The 20657-nt window shown below is 43.8% G+C and overlaps 1 protein-coding gene across 8 annotated transcripts in view; it reads right to left on the bottom strand.

Annotated features, from left to right (window-relative positions):
• ALK (ALK receptor tyrosine kinase) overlaps window positions 1-20657 on the bottom strand; it is a 574134-nt gene that overhangs the window by 96993 nt on the left and 456484 nt on the right. For all 8 annotated transcript variants that reach the window (XM_039530228.1, XM_039530218.1, XM_039530221.1 and 5 more), the window contains 2 exons: window positions 6028-6122; window positions 4795-4938 (listed from right to left, as the gene is read on the bottom strand). In XM_039530228.1, the coding sequence (XP_039386162.1) occupies window positions 4795-4938; window positions 6028-6122 (239 nt within the window). The remainder of the gene's footprint in view (window positions 1-4794; window positions 4939-6027; window positions 6123-20657) is intronic.

The raw sequence follows: 20657 nt of genomic DNA, 5'->3' as shown, positions 1-20657 counted from the left end.
GTTTCTTAAATGCATTACTGGGATGCAGGAAGCAAGAGATGAAAGCCGGGTGAAATGTAGAGATCAGGGACCTGCCTCTCTTATTGAGCAATGGGACACAGACACTGGAAAGTTCACTCAGAGCAGAGGCTCCGTAACACAAGAAGCTCAAAGTGGCTGGTGTTGGGGCACCTGGGAGAAGTACTTTCTTAGTGCATCTCTGGGAGTCTGTGTAAAAATGGTTCCTGTGAAGTTCCTTCAAGAAGTTATTGCTGTTCTCTCATGGAGGAGCCCTTACAGAAGAAGGTGGTAGTACCCCTGTCTACCCTCTTCTGGGTATGAATTTCAGCTCTGGGACAGCTGTTTCCACAGGTACAAAGAGGTGAAGATTGTCACCTCTCTGCACATAGGAGCTATTCAAGGTCCAGGTGCCAGAAGCCATTGTAAAAAGGGCCAGGAATAGCAATGTGGGTAAAAAGTAGGGACAGGCAAACTGGCTTGGATAACATAAGTGACCTGAACCTGCAGCCAAGATTCAAAACAAACCTTTTCTGAGGTTCAAAGAAGCATGGGTACCTTTCCTCCCCTCCTTTCTCCAACCTTTCTCCCATTATTTTGAGTTTCCAGGTATCTCTCTGAATTGCAAGATATCAGATGGAACAAGAAACTGAAGAGTAAGAGAGTCCTAGTCTCACAGTATCTCCAGCCCAGAAAGAAGCTGGAAGTAATGGAACCTTTATAGGGAAGCCTGTTGTCATGAGATTCCCAGCTCTATCTTCCAGACTCAAGAGGCTTAGATTAACTCTGGATGCAAATTTTGGACACTTATCTAAACTGAACCCAAGCGCCAAAGGTTCTGAGGTTCATCCATTGCTAGTAAATAAACAACAGGCCTCATTGTTGTATTTGTGGAATTGGTCCTTCATGAAGCAGCTCTTTGCAGACAAGCTTGACTCTCCCCATAAGGGAGATTGGTAAGAGAGTGGCCACAGGGTGGCTGAAATATCTCCATTCAGAATGGATTGAGTTTTTAACAGTAGGGTACTTGGGCTTTACAGATGTGATCTTGATGTGGGTCATTATAAAGGGCAGTGATAGAGGAATGTGAGAAGAAAGAACGAAGTGATTATAATACTTGAAATTCTTCCGTACCATAAAATCGAAAGGTTTCAATCTTACCTAAAGCACTGGGTACCTGGGGACAAAATGCAGCACCACGTGCCAGCTATATTACCATGCAAGCACTGATATTCCTATGGACCGTCGACCCTGTTGATTCTTATATGGTTCCCATCATCATAGATTCTGAACACCTCACAAACATTAGTAAGTTAGTCTCACAATACCTCTGTGATGTAGGACAATATAATTATCCCCATTTATACATGGGAAACCGAGGCATAGAGAGATTAAGGGTAACATTTTCAAAAGTGCCTAAGTGGATTAGGATTCTGTCACCTTTTCAAAAGTGCATTTTAGGCTCCTAAGCACCATTGATTTCCATAAGACTTCGTTTCATGAGTGTCTAAGTCACTTTGAAAATGCAACGTAGGCGCCTAAATTGCTTAGGAGCTGCTGAAAATGTTACCCTTAGTGACTTGCCCAAGGTCACACAGGAAGTCTGTGGCAGCCCCAGAAACTGAATTTGGATCTCAAGTCCTAGTCCAATTCCTTAACTCCCAACCTTTGTTCTTGCATTCTGCTGCTGTACTGTGCTTGCTATAGAGAATAGCAGCACATTCCTTCTGTTGGTACTACTCTAGGGTAAATGTTCAGCTGCCTGCTGGGAAGGAGGAGGTGTGAACAAATCCCAGGGCTTGTTAACCAGGTTTATGAATTGTGTACCACTTACGGCCCTGTGATCCCCAACCTGCCTGGGGAGGGGTATCTGGCAGCAGAAAGGATGGCATTTCAAGTTGGCAGATAAATAACTTGTTAATAACTCTGATCCTCAGTCAGGAAAGTCAGCTGCTCATGCAATGGACAATAGAAACTCAAGCAAATGAATCCCCGAGAGCTTGTCTCTCCTGGGCTCTCAATGACCCATCTGCCAGTGCTCAGGAAGTGCAGGGAACTGTCTGATTTAAATGCAGAGGGCACAGAAGATGGTGAGAGGGAACAAGGAGTCTGCTGAGACTGAGAATGAAGATGGGGAGGAGAGAAACTGTGACTATAACTGGCTGGGCAAGGAGACTGGGAATGGGAGCTGTGAGGAGTGGAGACTGGGACTGGAAGTCAGTGGTGGAAACGTGGGGAATAGAAGCAAGTTGGTTGTGTGTGTGGAGACACTGAGATTGGACAAGGAGCTGTGGAGAAAGGGGAAGACTAGGACTGGCTGAGTAAGGAGACTGGCACTATGAACCAGTCCTGGGGGGAATAGGAGTGGGGGGAGGGCAGATAGATCTCACAAGGGGCTGGGGTGTGGAAGGAGAACTGGGCAAAGAGATTGGAATATGGAGCCAGGAACGGGGTGGGGAGGACAGCTGGAGTTTGGATGGAGAGATGGCAGGGACAAGGAAACTGGGACTGGGTTTAGGGAGGGGAGAGACTAGAAGTACAAGGGAGAGATGGGGCCTCAGTGAGTCTGGAGAAGGATACTATGACTTGCTGGGCAAGAAGTCTGGGATAAGAAGCATGAGGAGTGGAGACTGGGACTGGGTATGTAATGAAAATGGGACTCAGACCAAGGGACACGGGCGAGAGAAGACTGGGACAGGGACAGGTTGGAGGGGACAAGGCAAGAGAAATTAGCAGAAGACTACACTCCCTTCCAGAATCTAAAACTGAGCCAGAGATTCCTGAGACTCACCATGCCCCTGCTATCAGCAAATATCTGAGAACCCCACTGGAAAAGTGCATGTCATCGCCCTCTGGTACGGGTCCACAAAGAGGTTGACAACCTGCTATCACTATCAGTACTTCATTAGCTCAAGTGACAGAGGTCAGTGTGGTGGATTTAAAGGTTCCAGTCCTACTGATGGCCCACTCCCATCTCAGTCTGATGCCAGATGAAGGAATTAATTTTTTTCAGTTTGTTTTTTTTTTAAACCTAGCAAATTACATAGAAAAAAATACTGTAAAAGAATATTGTTATGGTTGCAAAATCAAGAACTCAAAAGTTAGGAAATGCCAGAAGTAAGGTTGCCTGTGCAATTTTATTTACAGTGTCTCATGAGTAAGATATGTTTCCCATTCATTGTACATTTTTCTTCCCCACACAACACAGCCAAGTTGATGAGAAGAATTTGGACCCAACATAGCAACAAACTTAGCAACAGGGCTAACCAACCATGACAGCAACTGGCACCCACAAGGGGAGAGGCAATTCTCGATTTAGTCCGGAGTGAAGCACAGGAGCTGGTCCAAGAGGTAACTATAACAGGACCACTTGGAAATAGCGACCATAATATAATAACATTTAACATCCCTGTGGTGGGAAGAACACCTCAACAGCCCAACACTGTGACATTTAATTTCAGAAAGGGGAACTATGCAAAAATGAGGGGGTTAGTTAAACAGAAATTAAAAGGTACAATGAGTGACTAAAGTGAAATCCCTGCAAGCTGCATGGACGCTTTTCAAAGACACCATAATAGAGGCCCAACTTAAATGTATACCCCAAATTAAAAAACACAGTAAAAGAACGAAAAAAGAGCCACCGTGGCTTAACAACCATGTAAAAGAAGCAGTGAGAGATAAAAAGGCATCTTTTAAAAAGTGGAAGTCAAATCCTAGTGAGGTAAATAGAAAGGAACATAAACATTGCCTAATTAAGTGTAAAAATGTAATAAGAAAAGCCAAAGAGGAGTTTGAAGAACGGCTAGCCAAAAACTCAAAAGGTAATAACAAAATGTTTTTTAAGTACATCAGAAGCAGGAAGCCTGATAAACAACCAGTGGGGCCCCTGGATGATTGAGATACAAAAGGAGCGCTTAAAGTTGATAAAGTTATTGCGGAGAAACTAAAAACAAATAAAAGGAAGTTCTTCATACAGCGCACACTCTACTTGTGGAACTCCTTGCCTGAGGAGGTTGTGAAGGCTAGGACTATAACAGGGTTTAAAAGAGAACGGGATAAATTCATGGAGGTTAAGTCCATTAATGGCTATTAGTCAGGATGGGTAAGGAAGGGTGTCCCTAGCCTCTGTTTGTCAGAGGGTGGAGATGGATGGTGGGAGAGAGATCACTTGATCATTGCCTGTTGGGTTCACTCCCTCTCGGGCACCTGGCATTGGCCACTGTCGGTAGACAGGGTACAGGGCTAGATGGACCTTTGGTCTGACCCAGTACGGCCATTCTTATGTTCTTATGTTAACTGCTGCATCTTAAAACTAGCCTGAGATGATGTCTTTAAAAATCTCTCACTATTATTTTAATCTAATGCCAAAAAGAGGGGAAGTGGCACTAGCTGACGCAAAGATACATTAGCTACGGAGGTGTGTGACTAGACCAGGATGGATTGGACTAGTGATGTGGACTTCACTATATATTTCGCTTTGAGTATGGCTTTTCCCCCCAAACAATCAAGAGGCCAGACAAATTTACAGTCTCAAAGTGACCATTACTCTACTTTGAGAAGAGTCTCCCCCCACCCATATTCCTTTCTTTTGCAGCTCACAAACCAAATTAGTTGTAATTAACAACCTAATGATGCTTGATTTCCTCTGATCTGTTTGATTTGCCAGAGGCTTATGAAAGGCTTTATATGTTTTCTTTACTAATAAACTATACTGGATTCCATTGTGTTTAACTGAAATCTTTACTACTGTGAAAGCTGAATGTCCTGGAATGATTCTCAGCCAAGGAAATTCCCTACCTGCAGGACCAGAGATGGGAACAGTGCTGAGTTGGAGGCTCTCCAGAATCTTTTGTTCCAATCTGATCCTTTTCTGGCTGTCTCCTTTGATGAATAGATTGCTCGAATCCGGAGCTGCATCTTGAGATGTCTTCTCTCCATTGACTAGAACACAAAAAAGCCACAGTCTGGTTTATGACTGCACTCAGACAGTGTGTGTCTCAGCAAATGGAGGAAAGTTACAGCCGGTGGCCACTCTGCCTGGGGCAAGAGTCTGCCAGCCACAGGGCAAAACAATATTAAAAGGAGGGCAGAAGGGCAGTTTATTGCTGCTGTGGGAGTTGAAACAAACCAAGGGGAAAAGGAGGCAGGAGGAAAGCATGCTGAACAAAAAAGCAAAGCAAATGAAGCTAATAAGCTGAAATAGAGACCTGAAAGGGACACAGTCTAACAGAGTGGGCCTCACCAAGATTTAGGTACTAAAATGGTAGATAGGGTAACAATATTTATTTGCTATTTAAAGTCTGGCTATCTCATCTTCACATCAGTTCCTGTTCTAGGTTGCAGGAAGATACTGGGATAATTTAACATACTTACATATTAAATAATTAGCCACATATGAGGCTAGAGATGGGCCAGCCATAAATGCTGAATCCAAATCTGAACTTCCCCAGAGCATGGGGAGATTCTGTAACCTGGTGTTTTGACTGGGCAAGCTATAGATATTGGGCCAGCCATGAAGTTTGGGTCTAGATCCAAACTTTCTTTGAAGTTTGGAAGACAGTTTAGATCCTAGGTTTTGATTCAGACCTATCTTTGTGTGAGTGAAATGAAATTGCCCTATTCCAACAAGAACACTTCACTTGATGGTCTTACGAAATTAGTGTCAATCACAGAATACCTAGGTTTACCTCTTTTCCCAGGTGGCTCCAATTTCTATTCATTTATTTGTCACAGATAACAAACCAGCTAAGGAGGAATGTTTTGCAACCACAAATTGGCTTTTGAGCCATATTGTGTAGACAGGTGATGCCACCATCTGGATTTGTAGTGGACACTCTTGCACCATATGACTCATTATCCATTCAAATGTAAAGTCAAAGCTCAAGGAAACTGATAAAACGTAGTGAAAGAGTCTCCATCTGCACACAGGTACAATTTCAGGGATTTACCCTGATATTTCTGGAAAGATTTAGAATACAACTGTACCTCTTCCCCAATCACAAATAAAAGGCTAATGAGAGGCACACTTACTTGTTAGATAACAGTCCAGGCTAAGAGACACATTGTCAAAAGCAATAATGGCATCGGAGTCTTCTTCCCATGAAGTAATGATCTGAAGCCAAAACCTGTACAGATGGGGGAAAAGAAAAGGGATCTAGTTATGTTAAGGAGATGCGACTTCAGAGTTACCAAAAATAAAAGGATAAGTTTGAGAACAGAGAAAACTTCTTCTTTGACATACGATCATGCAATCTTATAGTAATGGAGAAAGAATACTGAACCCTGTCTCGCAAAGGTCAATTGAGTACTATGCTGATGGGGACTGTAGAAATACTCCCCTCTGTATCTATCTAGGTATGCTTATACTTTTGTTATAGAAGGCAAAACTGAGGCACAAGGAGAATAAGTGTCTTGTCCAAGCTCAGACAGCATATCCGGGACAGAATCATGAAAAGAAACCAGTTCTCTTAATACTCAGTGTAAAATTTTTAAAAGCACCTGAGTGACTTCAGAGCATAGGTTCCCTTTTCAAAAGTGACTTAGGCACTTTGGGCTGGATTCACCATGATGACTTAGGCTCAGCATTGAACTGCCGAATGTTTAGGGGCCCCGCTGCCTAGTGGGATTCACAGCCCTGAGTTATGTGCCCAGGCTCCCTATTCAATACATGTGGAGAGTTAGGTGCCCAAGAAGGGGATTCACAAAAGCCAGCATGCCGAGCAGGGAGCTGCCCATGCTAGTCAATAGGGAATGCTGAGGAGAGGAGTGTGGTATAACTCCTACCCTTCAAAGGCAGTTAGATGGAGGCTAACTTCAGGCTGGAGGGAGGCTCATCCCTCCATTCAGGATTCACAGCTGTGAACTCTTTCCTGGAGATAGGTGCCTAAGCCAGGTCAGGCCTTTCTTTCAAAGAAACCAAGGGGAATGAGGTTCAAACCCCTCCTCTGCCAGATGTGCGGTAGGGATTTAAACCCAGGTCTCTCACCTCCCAGGGCAGTACCCTAACCGCTGGGCTTATATACAATGACTTCCATTCTCTCTCTGGCCCAATCAAATTTGTTGTATCTGACCCACATTCACAAACAGTTTTGGTTCCCCAAGAAATTCATTTTTCAGCCACTTAACTATTCACTGAAAAAAAAAATCATTGTTTCTAAACCTGGATGAGTGCTCTAGCCACAGGGCTATTGGGTAAAAAGGGAGAACCCCCACCACTGCCCCCTCTAACTGTGTTTTGTGAGAGCCCCCATCCAGTAGGGGATTTCTGAGAAAGCCTTCTGGATTGGGCCCCACATGTATGACAGGCAGGAGGATGCCTACTTTGAGGAACATGCCGGGGCTTAGACATGAGTTAGGCGCCGGGCGTCAAGACTCGGGCAGTTTTGCGCATGCCTAGCAGCAGAATTTTAAGCACCTAGGAGACTTTACCTGGAGAAACAGATGCCTAGGGAATTTAGACACCTATAAAGTTAGGTGGCAACTGAGCAGAGGTTTTGAGGATCTAAATTTTGGATTTAGGCACCTAAAGAAGCAGTTAAGCACCTAAATCCCTTTGTGGATTGACCCTGTAGAAGCCTAAATCACTAAGGTGCTGTTGAAAATTTTACCATCAATCTGCTGCCCTCTACACTGGAGTATACCTTTACCACTGATTCATAACAAAAGGAAATCCAGAATCTCTAACTCAGATCTTGCAAGACAAATGACAGAAAGATTTGCCACTTGCAGACTATGGGAACTGTAGAACTGTTTACTTTAGTGCAAAAGAGACTGAGCGTACATTTGCATTAAATCACTTTCATGCTCCCAGCTGGCCTTCAGAGGGGAGCTAGGAAGAAATATCATGGCAAATTCATTTTCAATTATTTTTCAAGGCAATTGATATAGCAAAAATATTAATTTACAATAAATATTTCCAGTTCTACAATATATAGTCAGTGTAATGATAGAGGGTACTCATGGGCTTAAACTGACTCTTAGAGTCTAAGCTGTGCAATTTCATCCGTTCCTGCTGCTTCTTTGCCGCCTGGAATCATAATCCTTTCCTAGGACACAAGAATAATTTCTAACAGTAACCAACTGTGATGCTGGGACAAGATGTTGGTCTCAAACATTGTATCAAGGCCACAAAAAATGATACCTTCAGGTGAGGACTGAGGAGCAAGAGAATATGAAATCTTAAAAACAGGAAAGAACTTGAGACAAATTCTCTGCCGCTTCCTGATTCTCTGCCTTATCTCCAGCCCAGGGTAGAACAGTCATAGGGCTGGTCTATCCTGTCTATGGTCTCCCAGGGTATATGTACGCTGCAATTAGACACCCGCTGCTGGCCAGAGCCAACTGACTCTGGCTCATAGGGCTCAGGCTAAGGGGCTGTTTAATTGCAGTGTAGATATTCCGGCTTGGGCTGCAGCCCGAGCTCTGGGACCCTCCCACCTTGCAGGGTCCTAGAGCCCAGGCTCCAGCCTGAGCCCAAACCTCAACACTGCAGTTAAATAGCCCCTTAGCCCAAGCTCTGTGAGCCTGAGTCATCTGACATGGGCCATCTGTGTGTTTTTAATTGCAGTGTAGACATACCCAGAGACTATTTGTCAAGCTGGGGATAGCTGGAGTGAAGCCCACTCCACATACTTCCAGTCCCCACCAATGTCATCCTTCCTGTGCTAGGGACCACAGGGACAGAGGCAAAGGATCTGGCACAACCAGGAATCCACAAGCAGCAAAGTTGCTGGTGGTCTCTTTGCACCACCTGAGTGGCATAAAGGGAGCGAAACAGAGTAGAAAAATCTGTCCCCTTGTCTCCATGCAAATGCCCTGATCAGAGTTTATTTATCCCTTTACACTTTATTTCTGCAAATAGAAAACTGTAATGTTGTGATACTGAAGTTTCTCCCCTCAGCATGAAATGGGTGATATGAGCTAGAGAACGTATCAAAAATAGAATGATTTTAGAATGTTCTGAAAGACCGAAGCAGCAGCTGTTTAAAAGAGGCTGATTGACCCTGGGAATTGCATATATTCTGAAGGAGAAACATTGCTAACAATCAGAGGAAACTCAATGAGATGTCAAAACATAAACATGTTTTCTGAACTGAACTACCTTTATCACCTAGAAAGCAACAGTTCGATCTAAATAACTCCTAAGAAAAATCACAGAAGCATAGTCCTTTCCCTCCTCATCTATGTGCTGCAACAACCTGGTACTGCCAGCAGCTCTGGAGTTTTTAGTCAATCACCTGAGTCCTAATTAATACGGGCATGGGGGTAAATCCGAGGAAAGCCTTGCACAACATTTTTTACTTTTGCAGTCCACAGTGATGCACGCACACACAGGCCTCTCTCTACCCAGCCATCCAAAGCTGAAACCCCAATATGCTTTGAATAAAATAATCCAAGTATTCTAGGTACTGGTGTACAAATGAACACAGTGACATTAGGCATCCCAAATGGCTCACCTTCCCCTCACTCAATACTTGGCACAACACATTTAGCATTTAAGGCACAGGACTGAGTGGCTGGAGATTTGGGTTATATTACAGGCTGCGTCACTGACTCACTATGCGTCCTCGGGAAAGTCACTTAGAGCTGGTTTAAATGGCGTGGTAAAGTGTTCTAAAGGGGTGTGATTTGGAAAGCACTTTGATGTGTTGTGCTCTAAAAGGTACCTAGTCTGCATTAATGAGTGCACCAGCAGGGCCTACATAGGGACAACTAAAGCACAACAGGTTAGAGCATTTTGTAAACCACACCTCTCTAGAGCACTTTGCTGCATCACATAGACAAGTCCTTTATCTCCTTGTGCCTCAGTTTTTTCCATATTAAATAAGGATAATACCCGGAAGAGGGGAGATTATGAGGATACCATCCTGGCTAATGCACCACTTTTGCACATAGTCTATTCTCCAGTTCTTTGGGATTCTGGTTTTATAAGACACAAGCAATGAAATAACCTGAAGTGGAGAATTAGTGCTCCAAGGTGATGGATTGCCACACATGTAGGAAATAGCATAACCTGTCCAAGAAAGGTGGAGGAGGGCTAGTGAGATCCAGGTCAAGTAGCATGTCCTTGACACGAGAGTCAAATCAACTGCTTTGAGGCCTCAGGTTGCCAAGACAAAGAAACTGAGGAGGTAGAAGGCATCAGTCTCCTACTCTTGGACCTTTGCCTTCTTTTAGATTGGTCAGTAAGGGTAATATTGTTGCCTAGGCTGGTATTAGAATAATGTTTTGCCCTCTTTGTTGCCAGAGTGTAGAGGCCCAAGGATTTCAAAACCACTTGAGTCCTTTAGCATGTACAAATCATTCTCTGTTTTAGATAAGAACTCTGCACATCTTTCAAAGGGAAAGTCCTTAGCTGCCTGTTCCACATCCGCAGGAATCCCTGAGGACTACAATCAGGAGAAATGGAGCATAGTCACCACCATCTCTGTTGCCTTGGCTGCAGAATCTGCTGCATCCAAAGAAGCCTGCAAAGCTGATTGAGAAATGAGGCAGCCCTCTGAGATGAGTGACTAAAACTGTTCTCTGGAACCTTCTGATAACTTGCTCACAGACTGAGATATTGCCACCTTGCTACAGAAATCCTACCTTGATAACTGACGGTAATTGCAATGTGAATTTGTAAATTTGCTGAAGAATAAAAGTCTGTCTACCAGAACAGTCAGGCTTTTGGGCGCCTTTGTCTCTGAGGTAGCCTTAGCCCCGCCCTGCTGGCTCTTCTCATTCACCATGGCCACTACTAAAGAGTCAGTGGTGAGATGTAAATAGTGTTCCGCATTTTCAGTTGTTACCGGTTTCCACTGATGAATTATCAATTTTTTTATTAAAAGCAGTTCAGTTTTTACTGATTTACACCCGTTTATCAATCCACTTGGTATTTTTTTGGGTACTTTTTTTGGTTAAACACTAGTCCTTTACACGACTGTTTTGTCCTGCAGTGCTAGGATTGAAGCAGTTCCACAGTGTAAAATACAGAACACCTACATGGTGGAGGTCAGAAAAATCAAACAACATTAATATCGTGCTATGATTGGCTCACAAAGAGAGGCTGCCCGCCTATTTCACTTGAGTCCATTTAGTGCGGCACTGAATTGAAACAATCAATCTTCCCCAAAGAAATATGTGTAATGCCCCCTATCCACCTAGTTACCTCCTTTAGTGCCAATCTCCTTATGGGTTTGGATGGACAGGCCTGGGTTCTTCTGCATCCCCACACAGCTAGTTCTGCCCTCTCTGTGACTGGCTCCAGTCTACTCCCAAAAAGGCTTCTCCCGCCTCCAGGATTCCCAGGGGAGGGTATCTCACTCCCTATTGGTCAGATTAGCTCTTCTTCCCAGGCTTTCCCTTGTCAATCATTTGACTCTGCCCCCTCCCCCAAGCAGGCATGCCTGCAATCCTTCCCCAATCAACAGGGGCCCCTCTTGTTCTATATGGTGCCTCTCCTCTCTCCCTCTTGGTTGCTTAGCGGACTCAGAATCTGCCCTTGGCTTCCCCTTCCTATCTGGGACAACGTGCCTCTCCCTGAACTGCCAGCACGCAGAGCCCCAGGAACCTAGCTATGCTCCTTGGGGGTTACAGATAGAAAAGGTAAACATGGGGCAAAACCACAAATCTGTGCCTGAATACGAATAGGAAAATCAGTGCTTAGAAATTTTCAAGAAAAGTAAAGTGGGGAGTGAAGAGGATGCCTTGTGCTTCAAGTACAGCAGCACTGAGGTCAGTGCTCACATTGACAGACTAAAGGAGCATGTTGAACGCAAGTGACACAAGAAGCTTAAAGAAGCAAGTGAGCTTTGGGATAAACAATCGATATCAGGAGGTTTCACCCGGGCTTTAAGGAAAGAGAGGACACAGCAAAACTGTGTCAATGAATTTGTGCGTATTCTTTGTTTCGCTGGACAACCACTGTTAATAGCAAAGGGGCCTACTCGTGACTTTGTGCGACAATACTGTCCAGCAACAAAAGCCCTTGCTACAACCTCACTCGTAAATATCTGAAAGAAAATGATGTTTTAGTGTCTAAACTGATGGAAGAAATTGATGGAAATATGGTGTCTAGTCAAATTTTTAATGAGTCTCTTGATGCTTTGGACTGCTGATTCTTGGCCTTTTGTTTTTGCTTTTTGATTTCAAAGAGAATAAACCCGCATTGTTTTCTGCTAATGTGACATTCATCTCCTCTGCAGATACTGGTTTCGTCAATGCAATAACGGATATGTTTGAGATGTACCAGCTAACTTGGGAAAATGTGGCCACAACTAACACAGATTCTGCTTCCTACATGGCTAAATTTGCAAGGGAGATTAAACTCAATCAGAAACTGGAGCTGCTACATATTACCTGTCCTGCTCATCTGATTAACGTTGCGCAGTCAGCAGCTACTGCTACAGAAGAAATGAAAGATGTGAAATCTTGACTCGCCGGATTCAGAGCCATTTTCAAGCACTCAGACAAGTTGAAAGCTTTGTTTTACACAGTGTGAGACAAGTGCAGAGCCGACTGCCAATTACCTACCCCTGTTGTGCCACATCGGTACATGAGCTTGTACTTCGCTGCCTGTCATGTAAATAACACGTGGACTGTGCTAATGTATCTCACAAATCATCCTGAGTTTGTTGGTTCTAAAGCAGAAACTCCAAAGAGACTGGCAAATAACCAAAATGACTGCCAGCTTCTGCACACCAAGCTAATGTTCATTGGTGAAAATTTGGAATAACTGTGTGATGCACAGAAAACATTGTAGTTTTCTCTGACCACTGCCAACACATTTCCAGTACAGATGTTTACCGGATCCTGACAACCAGAATCTCAGCTGAATTGAGCACAAAATCTGTAAGAGAAACATATGGCAAGAAACGCTAGCTGTTTCTGGCACTCTTTCTGACCCCAGAACATGAGAAAACCAAAAAGTGTTCAAAACCTTCAACACAGTGCTCAGCAAGCAATGGGAGATGACTGTGACCCGCAATATGAACCCTGAAGTGTTTGGTGCCAAAGAGTCTTTTTGGAATGTCATCCAGGTGTTGCACCCCTTTCTCAAGGTGAATTTTGCAATAGACTATGACTGTTATGCCAGAGGGTTTCAACCATTTGCCACTAAAGATGAAATTTCAGATCTGAAAGGCACATTTACTACGTACATGAACATGCCTAACACTGACACCATGAAACTGGATGTGCTGGCTTTTTGCAACAGCCATCAAGACACACTTTCCAACTTCAGCAAAGTGGCACAGCAAGCTTCGAGCGTGCCCCCTGGATCTATAGATGCAGAGCACATAATTTCCAACTTGGACTACCTCCAAGACAGCAAGAGGCTCGACATGAGTGAGGATACTGTGAAGAAATTTATGTGGATTTCTGGAAAAACTACTACCTCTGAGAGACCAAAAAATACTTTTGTACATAAAAAAAAGTTTCAATTATATTATAGTAAAATGTGTATATTATAAAAGTTTTTTTGGTTTTCTTTTTCCCCTGATTTTTCCCAATGTTTTTATTTTTATTTTTAACCCCATTTCATCCTGATTTTAATGTTTGGAAAATAAACAATGAAAAATTCCTAGATTATTATTATTATTATTTTACAAATAAAAACTGAAAACACGGAACACTAGATGTAATAAAACTATCCAAATCCCTGAGATGGAACTTGGTATTTGTATTTAATATGTTTGGCCAAATGGGAAAAGGAGGATGGGGTTTGCCAGAGTATTTTGGCTGACTGCATAATAGCCTCATTGATAGGTAAGGACTATCTTTCCTTCTGAAGTGGGATGGAAAATGTTGATCAGTTTGTGGGTATTCGCCTCCACTAGCTCCACTTGAATGCCCAGATAAGCTGCCATTCTCCTGAGGAGCCCCTGATATATCTTGAAGTCATCTGGTACCAGAGCCTCATCAGGCAATGAGGAGGATATCTGAAGGGAAGGGAAAAGAGAGAGCTCCTCAGGCTGTTCCTGTGCTACCACAGCAGGCTGCAGCTCCAAAGTAGGTTGAAGTAAGTCCTGAGCTTGAGAGTCCAAAGGCTGTTCAGTAGAGGCTGTCACCCCTCAGTACTGTCTGTATGGGTGATGTAGATCTGGATGCTGGAGGTGTCCCCTAGGGCATACAATAGGGCCATGGAGGGGGCTGGTGTGGTATGAAGCCCCAGGCATGTCTGGCCCCAGCATCACAACCCCTGGCTGAAATCTTCTGAAACCCACTCCAGGGACTATGAGAATGGGATCAGGAGGAAGCTCTGGACTTGCAGCGTTGAGATACCTGAAAGCCTAGCCAACGGACACTCTAAGTATTCCGAGACCTACGATGGCACAGTACTAAGAGGGGTCCTTGGTGACCGAGATCTGGATCTGGCTTCCTGGCTGCCAGTAACATGTGCTGTGTAGGAGCTGGTACCGGACCACAAGAGGTGAAAGGAGCTGGTACCAAGCCTGAAGCTGGCGGACTCTCAACAAAGCATTCAGGTGCCAATGGCCTTGGCAGCTGTGCTGGCGCTGGAAGAAGGACTTCACTCTGAAGGAACGGGGATGGTGGTACTGACAGGCATAACAAATCCCTGGCCATGGCATAAGCCTCTGGCGTAGTCATACAGACACAGGGTGCTGACCCACAGTGATCAGAAATTGCAGCCAAAGAGGTCTTGACAGTCCCAAGGAGGGCACTGCAGTTGATGGTTCAGCTCTCTCTGTATTCACTGGTACCAGTAGTGGCAAGACAAAAGACACTCTGTGGGTACTGGCACGACATTCTGCAGAGGAGTCCTGCTCTCTGGACTTAAAAAAAGCCGATGCCGATGTCTCCTTGTGTTTCCGAAGCCGGGACTGCTCTGAAGTCTTGGGCCTTGAAAAAGACAGTCCCAGTGAAGGGACTCTACTGCAGCTGGGCAAGCACTTTGGGAGGAAGAACTTCCCTTGGATGACCAAGTGGGGTCCGATGCCCATCTAAGAGTGGTCTCCATCAGGATGTAACAGAGACATTCCTCCCTAGGCTTCTTTCTCTTGGTCTCAAAACCAAAACAAATAGAGTGCAATATCTCTAACATGACCCTCACCCAAGCACTTGAGACAGTACAAACAAGGGTCACTGACAGAGTTGAAAAGCTTTTGTTCAAAGGAAACAGAATTGCTCTGACCCTGGACGGTAAGAAGGAACTGAAGGTGTGGGTGGGAAGGCTCTGATCTTTATACACTCACTTCAGAGCATGAGGAGTTTGACAATAGTTTGGGCTGCCCCTACAGGTAGTGCTAGGAAAAATATCTCTGGCACCAGTGCCTGGGACATGCACACACCTACAGTGTAATGGGCATATGCAAGCATTCGAAGAAGAACTGAACTCTTTTCACCCAGTCCTACAGGAAATATCTGGGCTACCTATCCAATATGTATTTCTATCAGGAGAATGTGTGTGTTAATATGGCCTGCAGTTTGTGTGGAACAGAGTTTTCACAAATGTTTAAAAACATTTTGGCATGAACTTAATGCAGATGAAAGGTGTTATATTGACAGTTGTGAGGTGTTCTGCTTGTCCACAGAATAGATATCACTTAGGCCTGGTCTACACTGGGGGAGGGGGGGTTCGAACTAAGGTACGCAAGTTCAGCTACGCAAATAGCGTAGCCGAACTCGAAGTACCTTAGTTCGAAGAACTTACCCATCCTCACGGTGCGGGATCAAAGTCCGCGGCTCCCCCATCGACTCCGCCACCGCCGTTCGCGGTGGTGGAGATCCGGAGTCGACGGGAGCGCGTTCAGAGTTCGATATATCGCGTCTAGATGAGACGCGATATATCGAACTCCGAGAAGTTGATCGCTACCCGCCGACCCGGGCGGGTAGTATGGACGTACCCTTAGGAAATGGCAGTACAATCGTCCTCCACGGCACCCCAACGTGCCTTGGTACTAAACTGGAAGACTATCTGGAATTCAGTTGCTGTGGGCCTTCACCTTTGTTCTGAGGCTGCCAAATGAATGCCAGTTAGAGAGGTGATTTTTGTGATGTGGACTCACCAATTCATTTCACAGAGGTAAAAGAAAAGCTCTTCATGCCAGGTTTCAAGGCAACTTTTGCAGACTCAAGAATATTCAGATAGGCCCTTAGGGCCAGATTTCAAAGGTATTTAGATGCCTAAAGAGAGAAACTGAAAATCCCACTGGGAGCCTATCTCCTTCTTTAGGCACTTTTGAATTCTGACCCTTACTGATTCTGGAATTTTGGGTGATTGGCTGAGCTGAATCCAAGCTCTTCGTCCTTTGAAGTCTGCTCTTCACTGCCTGTTATACTCATGTCTCATCAGTCTCTCCTGCCAGCACAGAATTGTTCTGATTATGGAGAGAGAACTATCATCTAAGCTGGCCACATAAGAAGTCCAGTAAATGGAATAGGTCAATTTCTGTCTTTTGTTACATTCACTGAAGTTAACACTAAGCATCGTTGCTACAACTAGGGCTGTGCAGACATAACAGATGGCAAAATTTGTCCCATTGTGTTCACCAGACTTCTTGTATGGCCAATAAGTTGATAGTCTTGTCTCTATTTGTCAGTGACAGAAACACTGAACTTTTATTCCCCTGTTCTAGGCCCAGAACTCTTATTTTCTTAACTACATAAGGAGATATGAACAAGACCGGAATTTATCTGAATTCAGAGGGGGTCTGTGACAACTGGGAAACAGTAATCGATACAGTACTCTGGTCACTGCAACAACAAGCAGTTGCTTGGGAGTAGCCCTGATTAGGAAGAGCTGTGCCTAATTGCTGGATTGGGAGGGGCTGAGAGCCCAAAGGCTAATTAGCCCATTACTCACAAGATAAAAAAGACACAGGAAGGAAAGTACTTGTGGGGAAGACAGAGATTGGCAGGCTTTTGAAAGGCAGAGGACAGATCTCTCGGGGGTGTGTGTGTAAAGGTGAGCTAAGGATTGTAGGATATTGTCAATGCAGAGCTGCTTGAGTTTGTACAGGTTGCTGGGCAAACAGTGAAATAAACCATGTGGTGTTTGACCAGAAGGTGATCTCCAAGCAGTTTGTAGCTTGAAAAGAGACAAGAATGGGACCCCACACTTTCACATTTAGGAGCTTGTCCAGGATCTATAGCTGGCTTGAGGGTTTTGCAGCCTGGACCAGGAGAAGCCTCTGCAGTGGCTGGGAAACTGCAGGAATAGCTGCAGAAGACCCTGAAAAGTTCCCAACAATCCCACCACAGAGAGAGCCAGGCCTTGTTTGCAGGCAGAATAGCAAAAGAGTCTGCAGGACGTTATAAGAGATCAAGCCCAAAGGGTAACAGCAACTTCTAGAGAAGGTGGTGAGTCCTGTGGAAGGGGTGCTAGACCAAGCAAGAGATGATCCCCAGATCCAGATGCAAGGAGTGTAAGTGTACCCTGTTATAGAATCCCAAATGGGGAAAAAAACATGCAAATGACAAACACCTTCAGATCCACCATGATTACTGTGGGATTATGTTAATTTCATTTATTTCTTTTCTAAAACAAATGGAGCTTCAGTGAAAACTTTGTCCCCTGAGACCAGCATGTCTGCAACAAATAGTTAATCTTTTTTCTCTCTGATTTAATGTCACTATTCATTTAGAAATATGATGTCTCTCAAATTCCACTGAAACAAGTTCATTAGTCAACCAACATTTCAATCATTAGCTTCAGTGGTTTAGCTTAATGGGCTAATTAAGAGAAATTTAATCAAAACTGAAGATGGAGATGTCATATTAGTGAGAAAAAAATATGGATGACTTTTCTCTCCTCATTCTGTACAAAAAATGTAGCACAGGAACATTGTCACTAATCTAATCACTCAGAGCCTGATTCAATGCCCATTGAACTCAATGGTAAGACTCCCATTGACTTTAATAGGCATTGGGATTAAGTCCTAAAGGCAGTGACTGTTGGCAGACCATAAGCATGCTCAAAGGTTGTGGATTAACATGGATTTAAGTGATTTAATGTTCACATTGTGCCTTACAAACAGAGATGTTTTGAACAGAGACTGCAGATAATATTTGAAAAAAAACTAACAACAAAAATCAATGCTGACAATTGTGCCATGAGTTTGCTGCTTATTAAACCTGCCTCGGCAGCATCTGCACATGAATTGCAAATGCTAGTCAGACAGTTTTATGTTTGCACGCTGAGTTCCATTACAGGAACAACATGATGGTCGATAGTGGTTTTAATGGCTTGAGTCCTGGAAAATCTTAGTTTGAGAACAAGAGGAACTTCTTGGTTTCATTCAAGTGTTGATGTCCTTGTTGTCACTACTTTTGTCCTGTTCAACCCTAAGGCCATTTTTAAAATGGTTCCTCTGATTCATGGCAGGTGGTGGAGTGTTGGCTAAAAATAAATTAATCTTAGCTGATCTACGGGAATATCTGATGATATTCCATGGGATTTGCTTTCTTTCTGAAGCAGACGGGAAATGTTTCACTAGGTGGACAGGAAGACTAATTCAAATCTCCCTTTTGAGCAACATCAACTGAGCTGACTGTAGAAGCCCTCTACACCAATATTCCACACAAAGATGGACTACAAGCTATCAGGAACAGTATCCCTGATAAATATCACGGCTAACCTGGTGGCTGAACTTTGTGACTTTGTCCTCACCCACAACTATTTCACATTTGGGGACAATATATACCTTCAAGTCAGCGGCACTGCTATGGGTACCCGCATGGCCCCACAGTATGCCAACATTTTTATGGCTGACTTATAACAATGCTTCCTTAGCTCTCGTCCCCTAACGCCCCTACTCTACTTGTGCTACATTGATGACATCTTCATCATCTGGACCCATGGAAAAAAAAACCTTGAGGAATTCCACCATGAGTTCAATAATTTCAATCTCACCATCAACCTCAGCCTAGATCAATCCACACAAGCGGTCCATTTCCTGGATACTACTGTGCTAATAAGCGACGGTCACATAAATACCACCCTATACCAGAAACCTACTGACTGCTATACTTACCTACATGCCTCCAGCTTCCATCCAGGACACACCACATGATCCATTGTCTACAGCCAAGCTCTAAGATACAACCGCATTTGCTCCAATCCCTCAGACAGAGACAAGCACCTACAAGATCTCTATCAAGCATTCTTAAAACTACAATATCCACCTGCTGAAGTGAAAAAACAGATTGACAGAGCCAGACGAGTACCCAGAAGTCACCTCCTACAAGACAGGCCCAACAAAGAAAATAACAGTACACCACTAGCTGTCACCTTCAGCCCCCAACTAAAACCTCTCCAGCACATCAAAGATCTACAACCTATCCTGAAAGATGATCCCTCACTCTCACAGATCTTGGGAGACAGACCTGTCCTCGCTTACAGACAACCCCCCAACTTGAAGCAAATACTCACCAGCAACCACACATCACTGAACAAAAACACTAACCCAGGAACCTATCCTTGCAACAAAGCCTGATGCCAACTCTGTTCACATATCTATTCAAGTGACATCATCATAGGACCTAATCACATCAGCCATACCATCAGGGGCTCATTCACCTGCACATCTACCAATGTGATATATGCCATCATGTACCAGCAATACCCCTCTGCCATGTACATTGGCCAAACCGGACAAAAGAATTAATGGACACAAATCTGACATCAGGAATCATAACACTCAAAAACCAGTAGGAGAACACTTTAACCTGTCTGGTCATTCAATGACAGACCTGCGGGTGGCAATTTTGCAACAGAAAAGCTTCAAAAACAGACTCCAACGAGAAACTGCTAAGCTGGAATTGATATGCAAACTAGATACAATCAATTTAGGCTTGAATAGGGACTGGGAATGGCTGAGCCATTAAAAACATTGAATATCTCCCTTTGTAAGTATTCTCACACTTCTTATCAAACTGTCTGTACTGGGCTATCTTGATTATCACTTCAAAAGTTATTTTTCTCTTACTTAATTGGCCTCTCAGAGTTGGTAAGACAACTCCTACCTTTTCATGCTCTCTGTATGTGTATATATATCTCCTCAATATATGTTCCATTCTATGCATCCAAAGAAGTGGACTGTAGCCCACAAAAGCTTATGCTCAAATAAATTTGTTAGTCTCTAAGGTGCCACAAGTACTCCTGTTCTTTTTGTGGATAAGACTAACACGGCTGGTACTCTGAAACCTGGCTTTATTTAAACTTAAACCACAACCACAGGAGACGATGGTGACAGCTCAAATACTTGAGAGTTAGAGATGAGAAAGGTGATCTAAGGCCAAGCTGAATTCATTTTCTTTGGTTGGTTTCTTTGGCCTGAGCCAGAAAGTATAGATTCAGATAATAATTTCCTCAAACAGTAGGAGAGTTTGGATCTGGGAGTTTGGCTGAGCCTATTATAGCAACAGGTGCCCATCTATGAGGTTAGATCTGGATCCCAATTCCTCCCAAACTCAGGATCTTTAAATCTGGGGTTTCACTTCAGACCCATCAGTATTTGATCTTAATCCTACCTTCTTACTTCCTCCAACCCTGATGGAGTAGTTTAAGGATTCTCTTGAATTCATTTAGACCTTATTTATACAGGGAAATTTACCAGCACAGCTATGCACGCATAATTATACTGGTATAGTCATGCTGGTAAATTTCCCTGTACAGAATAGCCCTAATTCTCTTTGCTTCCATCACCTAAATTGAGATT

The sequence above is a fragment of the Mauremys reevesii genome, linkage group 3 (assembly GCF_016161935.1).
Source record: "Mauremys reevesii isolate NIE-2019 linkage group 3, ASM1616193v1, whole genome shotgun sequence".
NCBI classification, from domain to species: domain Eukaryota; kingdom Metazoa; phylum Chordata; order Testudines; family Geoemydidae; genus Mauremys; species Mauremys reevesii.
The sequence above is the reverse complement of the archived record's forward strand: the minus strand, read 5'-3'. Positions and strand labels throughout refer to the sequence as shown.